Source organism: Hippoglossus stenolepis, chromosome 3 (genome assembly GCF_022539355.2).
Source record: "Hippoglossus stenolepis isolate QCI-W04-F060 chromosome 3, HSTE1.2, whole genome shotgun sequence".
Classification (NCBI taxonomy): Eukaryota; Metazoa; Chordata; class Actinopteri; order Pleuronectiformes; family Pleuronectidae; genus Hippoglossus; species Hippoglossus stenolepis.
The window spans coordinates 5,620,325-5,641,016 of record NC_061485.1 but is presented as its reverse complement, the minus strand read 5'-3'; the positions used below and the strand labels follow the sequence as shown (position 1 = coordinate 5,641,016).

Below are 20,692 nucleotides of genomic sequence, written 5' to 3'. Positions count from 1 at the left end.
GCGTCAGCTGTTGTGTTTGCAGCTTGTTTCGATGTCTAAAAAATCAACAAAAACTAAACAACAACAACAACAACAAAAAAGGAATTCAAAATATGAAAACCACGAACCACAGCAATTAAAACCATGAGGTTTAATGTGATAAGTGCTGTAATTTATTTCGCAGCGCTAATGAATCTCAGCTGTTGACGTCAAGAAATCACCTTTTTACGATCCAGATCGGTCCGTTTTGTGGGTTTGGTGATTATGTGCAAACCGGTAGAGACATTTCAAAGAAGTTTGATGTCACACACACACACACACACACACACACACACACACACACACACACACACACAGTTGAGGAACACATCTGGCACATTCACACCCCAGTAAAGGCAACACGCCCAAAACGCCACACGTTCACATGACAGAGAAACCCCACCACCTCCACTCACCAGCACCGACCCCCTCCTCCGGTGCTCCCCGGGTCCTCCCCCTCTCGGGCGGGGCCTCGCTGCTCTGCATCACGGTGTCTGTGCTCCGAGGCTCCACACAAAGACGACAAGAAGGAGAAGAAGAAGAAGAAGAAGAGGAGGTGGAAGAAGAAGAAGAAGAAGAAGAAGCAGCATCCGGTCGCTGCGGCGCTTTCATGTGAGTCTGTTTGCTCTGCGGAGCTTTGTTAGGATTTACCACCGGATATTTACCGTGAGTGTGTGTGTGTGTCTGTGTTAATACAGCCCAGTGTGTGTGTGTGTGTCTGTGGGTGTGTGTTTGGGGGCAGCGCAGTGAAAAGTTGAGCAAGAAACTTCGGAGACTTTCATCAAACTTCGTGCAGTTTTTTTTTTACCTCTGCTTGTTTTCGCTCTTGTTTGTTTGTTTGTTTGTTGTTATTTTGTGTGTAACTGAGAACAAGTGTGAGACGATAAGAAGGAGACACGGACAAGAGGAGGAGGAGGAGAAGGAGGAGGAGGAGGAGGAGGGGGGTGGGATCGTTTTGTGGTTGAGGGGCTTCGGACTTTATGCTTGTGATCGTCCCGACGCTGGGCGATAACACGATATCGGTAAATTATCGCAATGTATGTGTATCGATTTATGACTTTGTCATCGGACACAGTGAGGAGGTCTAACACAACTTTGATGTGCCTGAGATGTGTGACGTTATCGTTGTGTTGTGAGTGTTTAAAAACCACAACTGTCACTCAGGAGCCAACAATCAGTTGATAAAGTTAAAATAGAGATGTTGTGACATTTATCGCAATAACTGTCCGATATCTCGATAGAAATTTTTGCCATATCGTCAAAAAAATAGAAAGACTATCACACGTTTTTTTTTCTTGTAAAAATCTACAGTCAGAACTTTACCAGAAATGCATAAATCAGCAAAATCAAATAGCACCCTGACATCTGTAAAGCATAATTCAAAATTATTCTAACTGATCGACTATCGAAAATAGTTGCCATCACTATGATCTCGGATATTTACAATATTCTAATCCTGTATGTAAAAGTCAGTTTGTCTGTATTGCACCACACTGCAGGATCATCATGATTTCAACTGGTATCACTGTCAGTTGATTCTATAATATTCCCAGAACGTTTTCAACAGTCGTTCTCTGGGGCACAGCTTCTCTGTTTTGGATCTACTTGTAGCTGACTTCAGTGTAATGTATAGTTTATCTAGTTCTCTCTATTAAGAACCACATGTGTGTCTGTTTGTTATTTTTAAACCCCTGTAATGCATGGCAGCTATAGTAGGCTGTGGTTCTCTTCCTGCAGGCCTCTTTCATTATAACGTTTTCCTGTTATAACTTAGTTTGTTGCACCCAGCTGCTCTGAGCAGTTGTTTCCTACGAGCTGCCGTGTGCACAACGGCCCATTTGAACCTTCGTGAGATTGTCTAGTATTTCTAAAGTGTGTCAGAGATGCTCTGTGCGAACTGTCGGAAATCGTGTAACTGCAATGTTCTTTGCTGTAGTATTTAATTTGCTGGTAGATTTCTCATAATGCACGTTGTGACCCCCTCAACACAGAGCACATTATGTCTTTCACACAATTCACATGCACCACACAGGAGACGCAGATAAGTAACACCGATGTATCACACAGGGAGCGTGCACACGGTGAGCCAAACATAACAGTGACACAACAAATGGAGCCAACATGTCTGGTGGAAGAAGCACACCAGAGAACTGAAACTAGAGTTTAAATGACACATAAATGTTGGTCTCACATTTTACTTTCGGAAGCACACTTTGTATGACATTCGTATATATATATCTATATATCTATATATTCTGTCTTCATCCCCTACATGGGCTGCGTCTATCTATGCTTCACATTGATGTGTTTGTAGGCGTGCGTATGTCTGACATCGATATGTTGTCAGTTCAGCTTTTGTATTCGCTAACTTTTTGAACTAAGTGGATTAAAAAAGTATATTTGTTTGAATTTAGAAAGTAACCGAACAGATATATTTAGTTGCCACTGCAATATCATCATCACATCATGGTATTACTGTCGGCATCACTAACACCAGGAGCAGAACTTAAATTAATCAACCAAACTTCCACGCCTGTTATTTCAGTTCAGACAAAAAAGTCTGAAGGCCCAGAGAGAAAAAAAGTAGGCAGGAAATCCACCTTACGTGTTCCCCAAAAATATTTCTTGCAATTTTCTTTAAATTGCATTAACTTGTTCTCTTGTAGCAGCACAGGAAACAGGGCAGCTGTAAGTAATATTCTATAGTTCTTAATATTTCCCTTTAATGTTAGTTGGTCTGTTGGTAGATTCTTCTGTAATAGTTGAATCGTGTTTGTGGAACATGGGACACAGTCGACCCTTCACGTACTTCTGTGTATTATTGTCTCCTACGTGCATTTCCAAATATATTATTTCAGTGTTGCATAGAACCATTTATAGGACTTTAATATTTCTACAGTGTGTTTGTTTGTTTAGATGTGACTGTGTTCTGTCGTATTATTATCTCATATGTTTATACTGTTATCTTGATGTAAGCTCTCTTACTTAGAGAGCTTACATCAAGATAACAGTATAAACATATGATGATTCCTACTTTTCTGACTACTCTTGTTTATATATCAACACAGATTCTGTCCTACTCGCGTGGTCTAGTTTGACTTGATTCTACTCTACTGTATCATAACACTCCTGTAATAGTTGGTTTACTCACTTTTTCCTGTAGTTGGCTATTCATGGTGTTCTTCCAATTCTTAGGAACATATATTTATGTTTTATATGTTTATATGATACTCCCATAGAGGGATCCTTTTGTTGATGTCGACCTTTTGGAATAGAGACTCTTTTGTGTCTGTAATATTCTGGTGTAGGTGTTTGTACCCGTCCCGATGGGCTGTGTGTGGGTCTGCGTGTTTACGATATGTAGGCTGGTAGAACTGAACTAGAATACACATACACATAATTATAGCCAGAGACAGATTGTGAGTCAAACGTCCTCTGTATTTGGACAGATGTAATTATAGAGGCCTGATTCTAAATCTGAACTACAGAAAAAGATTGTTACAGACCCGACTGAGTGTCTGTCTCAGGGGCAGTTTTATTTCTACAGCCCAGAATGACAGATTTCTCAGAGGTCTTCAAGATATGTCCAACATATGACAGCTTTTATCTTTCGAGCCTGAATGAAATCGTCCTCACAAAAAGGGACAAAAGGGAGAAATATCAAACGGAGCGGCAGAGGAGGGATCAGGCTTCTGGAACAGACGAGCAAGAAACAAGAGACATCTTTACAGAACAGACTGTCACAGGACTCGTAATATATGAAGAGAACAAATATACTGAGAAGAGAAACTATTACTAAACCCTCTGGAAAGGCCTGGTTGTCGTCTTTGATTGGTCAAGAAACACGATCTGATCTTCTCATACGTCCAGCACAAACGCAGTAACATAAAAACTTTAGTATGTTGCGTCTGTATTCAACTCATCCAATATTGAGCAATCTTTATCAGCCAGTAAATTGATAAGTCTGGTCAAAGTACAAATTAAACTTCACGGTGCTGGTGTGAAGAGCAAATACACCCCTGGGTTTAATAACTAGTCCAAAATCCATTGGTATCAATAACCTCAAACGTGATGTAGATCAGATCTGCACAACGTTCCGGATGGATTTTGGACCGTTTCCTCTGACAGCCGTATATCTGTTATTCACAGTAGTGGTTCTCAAAGTCAGTAGACACTGAGGCCTGCAAGATTGCTCCCACAGTGGTTTGATTTAAAATAAAAAAACGTCTCATCAACCTTCTGGTTTTCTGTGTCCCCACATCAGGTGGTTATGAAAGAGCAGCAACGACATCAGTTGCAGCAGAGCAGTTTGCAAAACCACAGGAAACGATGCAACACGTTTTTTTTAATGCAAACTAGATTAATGCTTCAACCGTCTCCAGGGATAACGGGGGCGACAAGTCTCTGGTACATTTTTATTTTGTGGCTCAGAGGCTGAAAAGTGTGGGAACCGCCGTGTTAAGGTGTGGCCTCTGACTGGGTCAGTCTGACGTGTAGTTTCTGTGTTGGAAATTGTAGATTCACTTCCCTGAATGTTCACATCAGGATAATGATGCCAAGCTTCTCTGTCATGTCCTGTCTTGTCGGGTCGGGCTGTGTCAATGTCTCACATCTTACGTTTCTCTCTCTTTCTCTCTTTCCAAACTCATGTGAAGAATATTATTATAATTATTATTCTTGGGCTGATGCTGTAGTTTTTAACATCAAGTGTCTGTCCAACTGTGACTCAGCACTACGCCAGAAAGTCTGAGCAGTGTCTTTTTTTCCTATTCACAACTACCTCTCCTTTCTCTCTCTCTCTCTCTCAGTGGGTCGGCTCGGCCTGTCTCTTTTCTGAGCTGCACTTGGAAGGTTCAGCTCAGCTAATTTTCCGTCCTGCTGGATTCTGGTCAGTGACTCTGGACTGTAATAAGTAACCAGTATGACCAAACGTTTCTGCCGTCCTCATGGAAACTGGCCATTAAACCTGAACACCACCTCGACAGGAGCAGAGGACTGTGGAGTTTGTCTTTTATAAGCTGATGTTCTCTGTTGTATCGGGGTTTAGAGTTAAAATGTTAGTGGGATGATAAATTACGCCACAAGACACTTGGTCGTATTAATTTTCATCTGTGTGTCGCTATCGTTGTATCAGAGCACTATTGGAAATGCTGTAGACTAGAGTATCTACACTCGGAGCTGGACAGAAATATCTCAACAACTGCTGTATAATCCTTTACAGACATGTTCCCCAGAGAAGAAGCTAGATGACTGTGGTCACCCCCTGACTTTGTTAGCGCCACCAGCAGGCTGATATTTTGGGATTTAATTAAATTCAACGGATACTGTTTATGAATGAAAACCCTAAACTAAAAGGTCAGCTGTACTTTCTTTAGAGTGCTAGTTAACAAATCTACTTACAGGCTCACATGCAAAACTAAAAAGATGAACGTGGCTAAAATTTCTCACGCTTTTCAGGATCCATTAGATTTATTCTAGAAGTTATTTCTGTTCTGACTCCTTAAAGACGTTGCAGGGTTTTTTTTTTTACGACTCCCACAGCTCAGTTATGATGACATGTTGAGTTTTTGGCAGTTGGAGTGATTCAAACAACATGTTTAAGTGTAAACTTATGTGTGTGGAAGGATATTGTATCAGGACATCAATGGGTTTGTTTTATTCTTCTAAAACTCTGAGCTCTTGCATAGCTAAAATGATTTTTTTGAAATGTCTTGAAATTCAGTGTTTTAGTATGGGGGGGCAGAGACCTTTGGAAAGAATGACGCAGTTTCTTGATTGGATGCTATCGGTCATGACTGGACTCTGGACTGATGTGCAAATTCCAATGAGTTCCAGGAAAGCCAAGACAACAGGTGACTACTAAAACAACAGTTGTTTTCACTTAGCCTCAAGTGACCCCCGTGACGCTAATGAGTGGCTCCCCCCCAGAGGTTAAATACCTGAGTCCTCTCATCAGTCAGAACTGAAGACACTTCCAAGATAAGAGGTGACACGTCTTCAAGTGTCCACAACCAATTCATGCTGCTCTCAATTCATCTGTTTTAAATAAAGACCAGGACCCTCATCTGACTTTTATCTGATTTCTAGTTCTTATACAACACCTGTGTCTCTGTGTCAATATCAAAAGAACAAATCAGGAATTATAGCAACAAGATGCTGAATCTGAACAGAAATACTGACCAGTTCTGGACTTTTTCAGATGCTCATTTTGGTTGGTATCAAAAAAAAGTAATGGCTCTAAAATCATCAATTACAAAATGTAAAAAATGTTTTTTGTGCTGAACTAAGCTTTATTTGATGTTAATACTTATAGAATTAAAATACCCCAAATTTTAGTGTTTTACATTGCAGAAGACATTTTCTCGTGTGAGAAGATTTGTTGCAACAGTGAACTTTCAGTGACATCCTCTCACTTCCTGTCGTCTCTCTACTCTCCACAATCAAATGAAGCCATAAAAAGTCCCCTTAAAAACCAGCAGTGCACAGGCAGCAGAGTCAGAGTCTCCACTTTCCTCTGTGGGCGATCTGTGTAAACAGACGGCACAGAAACATTAGATTTCATCTTCGTTTGCCTGGCAGCCCATTAGTCGTCTTCTTCTTCAGCGTCTCTATTTTCCAGCCCGTCACTGTTCTCCATCTGCAGGGCAGCTAGTTTCCATCCTGGTGTCAACGCTGAGGTCAGAGGTCACAGGGACGGACAGGATGGAGTTCAGTCACATGATTTTCTCAGAGCCGGGAACCACACGACCCCTACACTTGTCAAGTCCACCCCCCCACCCTCCGGACCCTAAAATAACATACAGGACAGTGTGTGACTGAGCTGACGGGCGTTAACCCTCCACAACCTCTTCAGCTCTTATCTCTGTCAGACAATGAGGTATCTTTCATGTTTGAAAGTTGGCTGCTCTCTAATCAGCTTCTTCCACATTTGCATATCAGAGACTTTGGGCAGAGCAAGTAAAGGCGGAGCTTGTGGGTAAAGAAGATGAAATCTCTTTCCGTTTGTTGTTTGGTTGTTCGGATTACTCAAAACCTACTGGACCTCGACGAAGGGGCAGATCTAGGAATTCTTTTCATACTCTTGTAATATTATGAGATAAGGAGTCTTTTCTTTTTTTCCCCACCAACTTCCAAGTAAAATAATTCAGGGATCTTGATGAAAAAATGTGACTTTTGGGGGGGCTGATATCCGAGAGTGTGTGCAAATCGGCTGGCTTGAATCAAAAATGAAAATTTTTACAGCTGAAATCCGAGAAAACAGGAACGTCGAGTAACAACAATAAACCTTTTTCTGTGTATGACTCCTGAGATATTTGTGTTCTTCCGATTTTGCGTCCATTGTGTGTAACAAACATCCAGACAACTTCCTGCTGTTTTCAAAGTGCTCACTCTGGCATTTTCCAGACATATGGGGAAAATTCCAATAAAAGTTTTACAGTGGAAAACTTCAGTAAAATGTCTGAAAGCAGCTGAGAGGTCCCGTCTGTGTTAATGACAAAAAACAATCACTCAACCGGCTTTATAGTTTCATTATAAACTGAAAAGGGCTCAAAAGAAGATCAAGTGTTCATTCACAGAATTAATCTTTAACCGATATTGATCAGTGTGGACTTTCCTATCCAGACCAAATGTCGAGCTGATCTCTGCTGAGCTGATTCTGTGTGAAAGCCCTTTGTACCAGGACAAGTTTGCACAGTGAACGTGACACAACACAAGTCAAACTCTGCACCAACAAGCTAATGCAGATGCTAATCCTAGAAAAGGTGCTTTCTTTTTTTCTCTGGAATTTCTCCTGAGCCTTTTCCCTGAGATCACTACTCTTTCCTGCCTGAGGAGGATACAGGGCAACTTTACAACTCTGTGTGTGTTCAGATGTTTTAATCAGTGCCCTGTCCTGACTTGTTTCCTCTGGTTCTGTTTCCCAAAGGAACAAATGCTCCAAAACTTTGTGTAGTTAAGTAGTTTGCAGTGATATTTACACAGGGGGGAAAAACAGAAGGGATCTCTGTTGCAGTGAGTAAGTTAATAGTAGTAGAAGTACTTCTGTCTGTTTTCCAGACGGAGGTTTTGTTTGTGATGCTATGGATGTGCGATTTATTTTCTTTTATCTATTTTTGACTTCTTCTGTTCCAGTCGAGGGAAAAACAATCTGAGAAGACTCAGCTCATCAACTTTAAATCAACTCTTTCAGTTTTTCCTGCAGTTTTGCATCAGACTAAATCATTTTTACATTTCTCGACTGTTGTTTTGACAAATTATGAAAATAATCAGCACTGATAAAAATCACATAGTTATTTGAGAAAGTGGAGTGGAGAAAACACATTTCAACAATCCTTTAAAAACTTGTATATGGACAATTTTAGGTTTGTTTTAGAGGTAAATTTGTTCCTTTCATTCCTCTCATTCCACAGTTGTAGTGTTTTGCCTTGTTCTGCAAAGAGTAAAGACCTGTGGCTGCTTGTAGTTTTAGGAGTTTCCCCTTTTACTGTTTCCCTTTCAAAAATATATCTGCTGTGAACATTTCCTCTGAGAGTCGAGCACAGAGTGTGAATAAAGATGGAGGACATGACAGGGCCCCAAAAGGGGAACCGAAGCGTCTCTCTCTCCCCCTGCTGGCCGGCTGGCTGCAGTATAGGTCATACACCCTGCCGCCTTCATGTAAGACATGGCCCAAACTAAAAAGTGTTTAAATACATTTTTCTCATAGATGGTTTCAGTCATTTTAGTTCGTTCTCATCCCACTGATGTTTGTTCAGGTTTTCATGTTTCTGAATCATTTGGTTTCAATTGGTTATTTGACGTTTTAAAAACAGGGTGAAACAGCACGATTGTCTCCTAATTTTCATATCTGCTATATTTTTGCCTCATTTCTGGATAGTGTGAGGAAGTGGAGACACGTCGACCATGTTTATTTACAGTCTGCTTTGAACGTGTTATCTTCTAAGTTTGGCCTTCAAACTAAAAGTCGTCCATGTTAATACAGTCTGGCATGGGGTGGTGGGGGATATTGCCTTTGATGCTTTTCTTTTTTTTTATTATGAAAAGTAAATTTTTTTTGTCCAAAATTTGTAAAAGTCTTTTGCGATTTTTTTTGTAAAAGTAGAAGATTTGGTTTAATAAATCTCGAGGGTTTTGAAATGTTTAATGGTGGATGGCTTCAAATTTACAAGTATTGAAAAACAGTTCAGTAAAAATACAGTAATGACTCTACAGCTACACATTTATGTAACTTGGAGACTGTTGAAACAATTACAACAAAGATTATTAAATAAACTGCTGCAGCTATCGGTTACAAAACACGGTAATGAATGATTTGGACTGTTCACACACACACACACACACACACACACACACAGTCAGAGAGCGGGAGTGCGGTTGAGAGAGGGACAGGAGCAGAGGGAGGGCTGAAACAGGAGAAGCTGAACTGGGTCCAGATCTGATTGGTATGCAGAGTCCGAGTCTGTCTGCATGGAGACATTCCTGCAGTAGGAGAGGAGAGGTGGGACGGGGGAGGAAGAGGTGGGGGAGGTAGAGGAGTGGGAACTCCAGCCATCGGCAAAAGTCAAAAACTGCTCCCTTCTCTCTCTTTTTCTTCGTTTTTCAAGATAGAGGGATGTTTGCGTTGTTATTTCTGTAGATGTCAGTCAACAGCGTCATCGACAACGACGGACAACAAAATTCTCTGCTTTGAACTTCACTGTTGTTTCTGAAGTTTGTTTCTGACGAGTGAACAGAAGCTGTGGTTTGTGTGATTCTTCTGTAAACTGTTGTGTAAACTACTTTATTTGTAGTAAATTGTTTTTATAAGTACATAGTTATTAATAGCATCTAATTGGTAGTTTGTTATGAGTAGTTGAGAGATGATTAGTTTGTAATGAAAGGTAAAATCTTCTTGCTGATGCTGATGTTGTCGTGTCTTTCTCTCTAACTCAGGTAAGAACATAGATCCTGTCTCCACCAATAGAAAAGCAGCGCTGCGGCCGGGTCTCAGGCTCCATGGCGATGCAGCTGAGTGGAGCGACGACAGAAGAGTGGACGATGTCCAGATGACACAGTCTAACTGTGCTGACATAGCAGGATGAACGGCTGATTGACCTCTCGTCCTTCCTCCCGTCGTTGCCCACCTGTCGTCCGTGCAGCCATGTTGCTGAGGAGGAAGCTGTGCGTTGCTTTGCTGATCGCCGCCATCCTCTTCCTCATGCTGGCCAGTCAGAGCATCCAGAAGAGACACTTCCTGCCGCTGTCTTTGTCCCTGCCCACCTTCCAGTCCATGCAAGCCAGCCGGGAGACAGGTGAGGAGCTGATGTCGTCATGGTCACTACTGGAATTTGTTTTTTTAGTTGCAGTAGCAGTAGTAGTAGTAGTAGTAGTAGTAGAAGTAGTATAATAGTAATAGTAGTGTTGCAATTGTACCATGAAGATGTTAACTGTCTGACTCAGTTTGTTTGTGTTTGCAGTGGTTGACCTCACAGCGCCTCTTGCTAACCTGAACCCGGACCCACCAGTGACACCCCCTCCTCCCAGAACCCCCCAGCCTAAGGACAAGGAGGAGCCTGCAGTCGACTCCCAGAAAGTCCTGAGGTAGATACAGGAGATCATGGACTCTATTTATCCCACAATTCCCTGCTCTGCTCCGTCTGACTCTGCTGTATCTTTCTCCTTCAGGTCTTGTGGTTGTTCTGAGTCCTGTATTTCAGACCCCGGGGTGTCGCTCTGGTTCAGCCAGCACTACGATGCGAAACAACAGCCTGTCCTCCGAGACGCCAACAACAACCTGGACCCTGACGCGCTCAGATGGTGGCTGGTGAGGACAAAACACAGGAACTGTTTATGATTTCTGTTCCTGTTTTAAAGATATAAACAGATATATAAAGATGGCTCCCAAAAGTGAAACCAAAATGTCTTAATCGCCCCCTGGTGCCTGGCTTCCGTAGAAGGTAGAAATTCTGCGTCCTTCATGTTGACAAATGGGACATGGACCAAACAAAAAAGTCAAAGTACATGTCAAATACATTTTTTATTCAAAGTTGGTTTCTGTGATGCTAAATAGTTCTTATCACACAGATGTTTGTTCGAGTGCTCGTGTCTCTGATTTGTTTTTAATTAGTTATTTGATGATATAAACACAGAGTGAAACGTTCAGATTGACAGATGAGACTGGATAGTGTGAGGTTTATAGAGAGATAGTTAATCTCGTCTTTCTTTATGCTCAGTCTGTTTGGACACGTTACCTTCCATAAAGTTAAGACTTCAAAGTAAAAGTCGTCCTTTGCCCCAGCGACTCCCAGCGATTTCACTTCAGTTAATTAAACAATTTACAACCGCGGATGTTTAATTAATCTACAGGAAGTGAATCAGTTTGTAGGCATAGTGTGAGATTTTATTATGCACAGCACTGCAAGTATCCAAGATCAATTCATCACTGTTTGTTTAAATCATTATATCCCGATATTCCTTTTATCAACATCATTTTAAACCACAATCAATGATTAAACTACAGATAACGCTCATATCAATATTGATAATTCTCATTAACCGTTTAGTGAATCACAATTTCCTTTAGATGATGCTGAATAATATTTCCCCTCTTTTATCTTTCTTAAGTTACTAATCGTGGTTTTTGTGTAAAGTGATAACAAACAAAGTGTGAGTCCTAATCGGTGAATTATCAGAATCACAGATAGAAGATTTGTTATCAGAAAACAATAGAAGGATGTGTAATAGGGTTTAAGTCATCAGTTCAATCACCAGGGTCTTCAATGCAGAGTTGTGTTTTAATGAACGCTGAAATGTAAGAGGTCTTAAATTAGTGGCTGTGGAAGCTGTCGACAGTTTGGATGACAAGAAGAACGTCTGAGTCGGTTTCCTGCACTTATAGATTAAGTCCTGCAGCAGAAACCATTAGTAGATTAAAAGGTGGGGGGCGGTAATGCTGCTAACATCAGTCTGAGCCACAGTATGCAGTATTCTGCATATTGTGTGTGTGTGTGTGTGTGTGTGTGTGTGTGTGTGTGTGTGTGTGTGTGTGTGTGTGTGTGTGTGTGTGTGTGTGTGTGTGTGTGTGTGTGTGTGTGTGTGTGTGTGTGTGTGTGTGTGTGTGTGTGAGAGATGCAGACGTGGTTCTATAGTCGGCCAAATAAAATTAGATCTAGATGCAGAGAGTATGAACATAATGAGGTTAAAACACAGCTGCTGTAGCTAGAGTGCAGATGTACAAATGTAGAGCTGCATATCACATTTATTATATTGTATAACATAAATGTTACAGATTTTTCAATCTGTTAACCTGTCTTTAAAAAAAAATCTACTTCCTTCAACATAAAACCAGTAACTATTCAATTAGCAAATTAAATCTAAATAGTTGCAGAATAATATTAAAATAATCAAACCCTTTAATAGTTTTTCCTGGCCATGGAGCCATCTTTTAACCAAGCTCATGGAAATCCAATTTAGTCGTTTCTACGTAATCCTGTTATCAAGCAAACTGACAAAGGGGAAAACACAAGCTTCTTGGCCAGAGTAACATCATAGAGCATTACACAAATTAATTCTGAAAACTTCTGGAGCTGATGAAAAGTGTATTTTTCATATTGTATAGAGGTAGTTCTGCATTGTTGATATAAAAAGTCAAATCGAGCCACAGTGAAAAATAATGGGATTATGCTTCGCTCCCTCACAGGGTCTTCAACGGTCAGGTAACTCCCAAACTCTAGAGGAAGTGATGTCAGAGATGTTCAAGGTCATTCCTTCACCCACCGTGGACTTCAAGCCCCTCCCCTCCATCTGCCGTAGTTGTGCGGTGGTCGGCAACTCTGGCAACCTGCGACAGTCCGGACACGGCGACCTCATCAACTCCCACAACTCCGTGATCCGGTACATTTGGACACACATTCAAACACATGCACCTCCCACATTTACCATCTCCTCGTCTTCCTCGCCTCATCTTCCTCACCTCTTCTTCCTCTTTTTCAGGATGAACAAGGCAGTGACTCGAGGGTTTGAGAAAGATGTCGGGAGTCGGACGACGCATCACCTCCTGTACCCGGAGAGCGCGGTGGACATGGGGCAAGGAGAGAGCCTCGTCCTGCTGCCGTTCAAACTGAGGGACCTGGAGTGGCTGACCAGCGCCTTGTCCACCGGCCAGGTCAAAACGTACGAACGTTAAATCTACTCCAACTTCACCGAATATATGTAGAGAGAGAAATATATTCAACACACACAAAAAATATCAATATCAATGTCAAATAGAATGAATATATAACAGTATATCATCTAAATAAATGTAATCGGATCATTCTATACTGTATTAAAACACATATTCCCACACGATCAATTACAATTAACAGAATTACATGAAATATACACATGAAACATTCAAGTTAAAATGTATTGTCCATATATAATATTTATACTCATCCCATATATGTATAAAAATTACTTCATATTAAATCCCGACAGATTTATACATAGGCTGAAATTAGCATATAGATATAATTCACACTAGAGCTTTTATGTTCGATACGAAAATATTAATTTGACAGAATAAACAACAAAGATAAAAATGTGTATTTATGTTCACATTTTATGTAAAAAATGATGTCTGTTTTTGTAAATTAGTATTTTCAATCATTCTTTTACTATCTTTTTCATTTATAGTTATTTATGCTACGGTTTTACATTCACATACAGTGACTACAGTGTATTAATATTTAAATGAGACGGAACAAAATGTGAACTTACACAAAGTGTGTGTGTGTGTGTGTGTGTGTGTGTGTGTGTGTGTGTGTGTGTGTGTGTGTGTGTGTGTGTGTGTGTGTGTGTTGTGTGTGTGTGTGTGTGTGTGTGTGTGTGTGTGTGTGTGTGTGTTCAGGACCTACATGAGGGTTAAAGACAGAGTGGAGGCTGATAAAGACAAGGTAAAATAAATACTCTCTCACTGTTTATCTTCCGCTGTTGATGCTTTTAGTCCGTCAGTCTCGTTTTAATGTTTAATGTTTGCTTTGACTCAACAAGTCTCGACGGCTTCATAAAAACCAGATCTGTCCACATGCTGTCGATAAATTTGAATCACGTTCTGAAACACAGTTTTGTCTTAGTTCACATTCTTCAGATGTTTATAAAAACCCATGAAAACGGGTCTGAGAGCAAATGAAAGCTGACACATGAAAGATTTACCATGATGTGTGTGTGTGTGTGTGTGCAGGTTCTGGTGATGAACCCGGTGTTCTTTAAATATATCCACGATCACTGGACCGAGCACCACGGTCGTTACCCCTCCACCGGGATGCTGGCCATCATCTTTGCTCTGCACACCTGTGACCAGGTAGGAGGGATGAGTCCCTTGTTATAAAGTGACGGAGCTGTAACATAATAAAAGTTCTCATCAATCACTTGCACAGATGCCGGATGTTCAGTGACTGTTCATCATGTCGTGGCTTCTTCTCTTCTCTGTGTTCAGGTGTCAGTGTTTGGTTATGGTGCCGACAAACTGGGGAACTGGCATCACTACTGGGAAGAGAACCGGGACGCCGGAGCCTTCAGGAAGACCGGCGTCCACAGCGCCGACTTTGAGATCCAGGTCATTCAACAGCTCGCCAAGGAAGGAAAGATCAGTCTGCACCTGTGACACGACAACGACTGACCCGCTGACCGACAGACTGACCTGACTACAGAGATTTACTGATGGACCCATCAACCCACAGAGCGATGTGCTTCCTGACCACAGACCTGCAGACCAGTGGACTGAACAACAGACCTGACCTGCAGACAAGCTGCTTTCAGACATGCTCTGAACTCTGAGCGGCTGTATGTGAGAATGCAAGGTTCCAAGACTCCAAGTCAGTTGCGTCGGACATTTTCCAGAACTTTTCCTGGCAGCCCACTAATCAAAAGTCTGGAAAATGTCAGGTTGAGATCATATGAGAAAACAATTCCCAGTGAGCAAGTGGCCGCGTTACATTTCTACCACATGAGGGACGCAAAACAGAAAAAAACCCTAAAGAATAAAAATATCTCAGATGCTGAAAATTGGAAAGACAACGAGATGCAAGAGGTTTCGGCGATAAGAACAATGTTGACATTTTTGTGCCGGTAATAAAAACCTGTGATTTCCGCAGTGTGCTTTAAACGTCGGGTCCGGCCTCCTGCTGCTCTACCCAGGCTCCACCCCTCCCTTGAATGTTGTCATGAACGAGTCTGACCTAGAAAATGTCCTGCGTTCTTCATATGTGAAAGACAAACCCCAGAAAAGGTCCAGACCCAATTTTTACGAACCTTTTCCAGAGCTCTATCTGAAAGACGTCTCTCATCCGACCTATCATCCGGCTGACAGACTTACATCGGTCCTCCAGCTTTTCCAGACTGAGGCCAGATGTTTTGGATCTGGAGATAAACTGCGGACGGAGCTAAACCTGCCTCCTCCAGCAAGGAGGTGGGGACTCGATCCCCCTCCTGTGCTGACCCCTAAATGAGTTAAATGAGTTCCAGCCTCACTTGAACAAACAGAACAGACAGTTTTTCGGGACCCTCCACTCTCCATACGACTGCGTGGATCGACCACACACGTTTTGCTCTGAGTGGGGAAACAACCACAGACTTTAATCTTTTTTTATTGGATTTTATAGACGTTATACAGGGAGAACCTCTTTTTTTAATCAAAGCACTTTGTCATGAAGGAGTAATGACAGGAGGAGTCCATGTTGTTTCGCCCACGAGAAGAGACCTTTTTTTATATCATTTATAATCCATCCATTTATTTTTATTTTATCACAAGCCGTCCTGACGTGGAGGATCCTGACGGACTGGAACATTTGGATCCTAAAGCAACGTCACTTCCTGTCGTCACCGTATGTGGTTCTCAGCCTGTGGTTCTGATTATCAAACGACCGTCTGCAGGTTTTCCGCAGCAGGAATGTTTTTTAAGGAACAGTCCAACATTTAGTGATAATCATTTTCTAATCACAGTTTTCTGCCTCCTGTAGATAACAAAGTGGCAAAGCCAAATAACAAGACTAACTGTAGAGAGCTGAAGATGTTTGACTTCGAGAACATTTCACAGACGGACGCGACTCCCGAGTGTCGGTTCAGCTGAAGTGACAAAGACGAGGAGACGACTAAAGATTTATCAAATAAAACGTGACGAGGACAAAGTCAAACAATCAGTTTCCAGTGAGTGTGGATGCAGTGCAATGTACTTTCAAAAAAGGAAAATTTGAAGTCCAACCAAAAACAAACCAACACATGAATGAAGAAGGACTGAGCAGTCCAGCGAGTAGCAGAGGAGTCGGGTCACCTGACTGCTGCGCCTCCTCCTCACAGGAGATCCCAGCATGCAGAGCGGCCGCCTCTCACCTCTACTGTGAATGTACAAAAATATTATCAGTCGTCTAAATGTTTGTGGCTTTGTTTGCACTATGGAGAGTTTCAGGGCGTTTTCACACCGAGTTTGATTCTAAATCAGCGAGTTTTCGTCTCAGATACAATCAAGGCTCTGTCACACATGCGCAAATATTTCCGAGGTGACCCTTCTCCTTCCGTTCCCTTCCAATCTGCGAGGAGACGATTAAAACATTTGCTTCCTGTGGCAAATCGCAGCCCGGCTTCCTGTGGAGCTCAACTTTCACCCGCAATATATGTATATAAGTCGCGTATCGGTTTATAAGATGGACGACGTGTCACAAGATGGCAGCACCCACAACTGGGATATTTTAAACTTATCTCAAGTTTTGTTTTTAATGATTTGATGTTGACGTCATGATTGAGAGCTGAGGCTGACGCCACAATCACTGTTGTGCAGATTCAGTCTCCAAATGACGTCGCTCATCCAAGATGGCCGGGCCTGTATCCAGGATATTTGAGCTTTGTCCATCTTTATTTACAATCTGTGAGTTGCACATTGAAGTTAGCTTGTAGGACAAAGACAGTTTGAATTTGGTCTGAAGACTTAAACCTGTTATATGTCAAATGATTTCATAGGCACAGTTAACACTGGTGTTTTACTTTCTGCAGAATCAGATGCTCTCAAAGATGCTGAGATATTTAACTTTACTGCTCTTGCTTTTAAGCAACGCAGCTGCTTGTCTCTGGTGTTATGTTTGTGCCACAACCGAAATCAAAGAATGCCGATTGGCTGTTTGGTGTCATGAGGGAGAGCAAAAGTTTATTCGAGTGAAACTGCATGAGAGGAGTTATCATTGCACGTTAATATGGATAACGGTAAACATGCAAATTAGTTTCATTGCGCACAGGATCGATTTTTGTAAAAAGAAAAATATTATTTATTTGGTTGCAAACTATATTTTCCTGAGCTCTAAATCTCAAATTGCTGGCTCAGGAAAGAGGCACAAATATAACACCGGACTTTTCCTGGTGATAAAACAAGTTTAAGTTTAATCTCTGCTTCATGGGAAACTATCAAACTATCTTATCGTGCGAACAACACTTCTAATGGGGATGTTTGTATGACAAATCTGTTTCTGGATTTCAGAATCAACTCATTGTGGAGTTTGCTTGTTTTTTTCATCCTCACTGAGATTCGTCTTCTCTCTGATTCAGACAAACCACCAGTGTGAAATCGCCTCTGAGACGTTTAGTAAAGATCAGTCTGCTTCAAACAGAGTTAGAAATGGAGAAGTTCCGCCCCAGCTTACACTCACACCTCCGCACATCTGCATCAAGAGGACGTGGCTGTTTCCAGCTGTCAGAAACTCAACCGGCACCTTGTCTGAAGCCGACTGAGGCCTTATAAATAATCATGAATGCTGAATCATCATCTGGAGGCTGCTGCTGTGTCGTTAGCTCGGCTGCCGTGGGGAGTGCAGTCTGAGTTCAATCCTTTTCTCGTCAAGTCTCTTAAACCCGACCTGTGACACATCAGAGGCTGCGGTTCACCGTAGTTCAGCCACTCAAGAGAGCGGCAGCGCTCCGGCTTCCTGAGCTGGATTTAACATCTGGATGCAAAGTTTGGGGATTTGCAGTTGTTGAAGTTGTAAACAGATTTATTTCCTCACACTTTAAAAAAGAATCCAGTTTGTTGTGAGTTTAAATCCAAAGTTGTGCTCGTTAGAATCCCTGCGGTGTGGAAATGCAGATTATTTCCATCAGGGACGCAGGGACGTGCAGATCAACCAATCAGCTGCTTGTGATTTCCTAATGATCAGTCGAACGTGATCTGTAGATTTAGATCAGAGTGACGTCCACTGACCAAACAACATGTATGTGTCATGTATGTATAGCTTTACTTCAGCTCATCGTGTTTAAACTGTTACTGTTTGATTAAAGAAAGAAAAGTCAGATTCGTTTAAAAACCAACCTACTGATCGTCACTTCATTTATTCATTCGTTCGTTCGTTCATTCTTAGAAGCCAAACAGACAGAAGCACTGATATTTCAACTAAAGACAGAAAACAACATGAACCCACCACTGTCACTTTGAATGAAATAAAAAATATGAAACATCGTTTGTGTTCCTTCAATCCAAAAACCGAACAACTCTGGAGGTAAACGTTGAAACGATCAAACCCAGATGGTTCACATATATATGTCGGTGTATTTTTTATTCGGGCCATATTGGAGAAAGAGACATTGTGAGATTTCGAGAACAAAGTTGTAATTTTACAAGAAAAGTCCTATCGTAATATTCAGACTTTCTTTTTTTCTCGTTTTTAATTTCATTTGAGGATGAAATTAAGACATTGTTATATTATGACTTCTCATTAAATTCTGACTTTTTACAACTTTATTCTAGTAAAATTATGATTTTTTTCTCGTTAACTTAGACCTCTATTCTTTTAATGAGTTTTTTCTTTATATTTTGACATTCTTGTCTTGTTTTTTGTTAAATTAAAGTTAAATTACAACAGTTTTCTTTTAAATTATGACTATTCCCTTTATTTTCTCATAACATTATGACTTTTGATCTCATAATACAAATACTTTTTTTCCTGTTAGACTACAATCATATTACGATTTTTAATTCTTGTAATATTATGACTTTGTGACATAACCTTACAACATTATTCTCAAAATCTCTTTTTCCCCAATATGGCTGATTAGTCCCTCAATCCACATTACTACATTACACTGAACTGTGCTTTTTTTTTCACCAAACTTTTCATTTATAACGAAGTTAGTGTTTCCTGCTACATCTAAGTTTCATGATATAAAAACAAATCAATTAATCTTCTTACAAGTTTCTTGTGATGAAAAAGCTCCTTGTTGATTCGTGAATATTTGGTTTGTGATGATAAGAAAATACGTAAAAGAGAGTTGAAGTGAAACCAGATTGATTCTAACTATTTAAAATAAGTAAAAAGTCTGCCTTGAGAAAAGAGGTTTTATCTCAACAGTACGTTACGTTTCTTGCTTCATATGTTTTCGGAACCTTTTTGATAAAACATCTAATCTCATTGTTTATTCAATATTTAGGCTTTAGCAGCCTTTTATGAACATTTCCCATAAGCCCTTGACAATCATGGGTTAAATGTCATAGAAATGAATACAGGAGTGACCACAGACTGAATCTCAAGATGGTCTACATGTCAGCTTCTAAAAGTGAAGCCAAATCACTTTGATTGCCCCCTGGTGGCTGCAGAACTAAAAAGTCTAAATCACGACTTCAACTCTCCAGCACTGTGAAACAATGTTAATATGAGAAATTTCCATCTTTTAACAAGAAACTGTTTTTTCATTTTCGTAATAGTGGCGGTTTTGTGCTGTGCTACTTACACACTGAGGTGTTGTGATATCTCGGGGACATCAAAGGCAGCTGGAAGAATCAAAGTCCATGTTTACAAACTGAATCCATGGTAACGGCTCAACAAGGTGAAATCCGGCTCCAGAAACTGACTTCACCCGATTTTACAACAAACATCTGCGTTTTATCCTTTGGTCTTCAGTGTTCATTCCTCAGATCTGCCTCACAGGTTGTGTCCGTACGAAGGAGGAGGCCTGAGAGGAGGCGGAAGATGCTACAGGATCAAAGACTTAAAATAACCTAAAACTGAACTTCACAATAAAAGTCCAGTGGATTGTTTTGCCGATGTGCTTAATAAAATATTAGTTAGTTACTTAAATAAATTAATAAAAGTCACCGACAACCTTGAATTGTGGCTGATCAGTCTGTGCGAGGCCGTCTCCACGGCAACGTTACCACATGACCAAAACTTCTTATTTAGTCCAGATTGTGTGTTTCCGTGTCCATGTGATTGTGTTTGCTGGAGCTTCTCAGAACCAGATCACCAACCTGGTCCATCGAAGATCAGAGGTTTCGGCTGTACCTCGTTACGGATCCGGTTTGGCTCCGGTTTGGTTCCGGTTTGGCTCCGGTTTGGCTCTGGTTTGGTTTTCCAGGCTCTGATGTAGTTCAGATCTGTGCTGGTCCAGGGACTGATGGGGTCCAGTCCTGGTCCAGCTTCTTCATGTCATTCTGAGAATGGCTGGACGAAGGAAGACGGAAACAATCCTCTCTGGTCTGGCTCATCCTCGATGTAACCATGCTGCACACACACACACAAACACGCACACACACACATTCATTTATTTATGATACATTTACAGAAACGTGAATGAAAGACATTATATTAATCAAGCACAATAAAAAAAACAGGATTGTCAAGAAAGAAGTGGAAATGTTTAGATTAAGGTCAAACTAAATCATAATTATCAACATTTCGAC

At 41.0% G+C, this 20,692-nt stretch overlaps 2 protein-coding genes across 3 annotated transcripts in view; one reads left to right on the top strand and one right to left on the bottom strand.

The window, feature by feature from the left end:
• Positions 1–479: 479 nt before the first annotated feature.
• st3gal8 (ST3 beta-galactoside alpha-2,3-sialyltransferase 8) lies at positions 480–18,475 on the top strand. 2 transcript variants are annotated; one of them, XM_035151794.2, is made up of 9 exons: positions 480–630; positions 9,952–10,310; positions 10,476–10,599; positions 10,684–10,822; positions 12,698–12,891; positions 12,991–13,170; positions 13,889–13,934; positions 14,222–14,341; positions 14,477–18,475. In XM_035151794.2, the coding sequence occupies exons 2-9, from the start codon at positions 10,160–10,162 to the stop codon at positions 14,642–14,644; spliced, it is 1,122 nt and encodes a 373-aa protein (XP_035007685.2). In that variant the 5' UTR covers positions 480–630; positions 9,952–10,159; the 3' UTR covers positions 14,645–18,475. The 2 variants fall into 2 exon arrangements, with proteins under 2 accessions (XP_035007685.2, XP_047195292.1); XM_047339336.1 differs by lacking the exon at positions 480–630 and adding an exon at positions 9,548–9,760.
• Positions 18,312–20,692, bottom strand: part of unm_sa1614 (un-named sa1614) — a 15,654-nt gene continuing 13,273 nt past the window's right edge. The window contains exon 28 of the mRNA XM_035151793.2: positions 18,312–20,513. Within this exon, the coding sequence (XP_035007684.1) occupies positions 20,439–20,513 (75 nt within the window). The 3' untranslated portion in view covers positions 18,312–20,438. The remainder of the gene's footprint in view (positions 20,514–20,692) is intronic.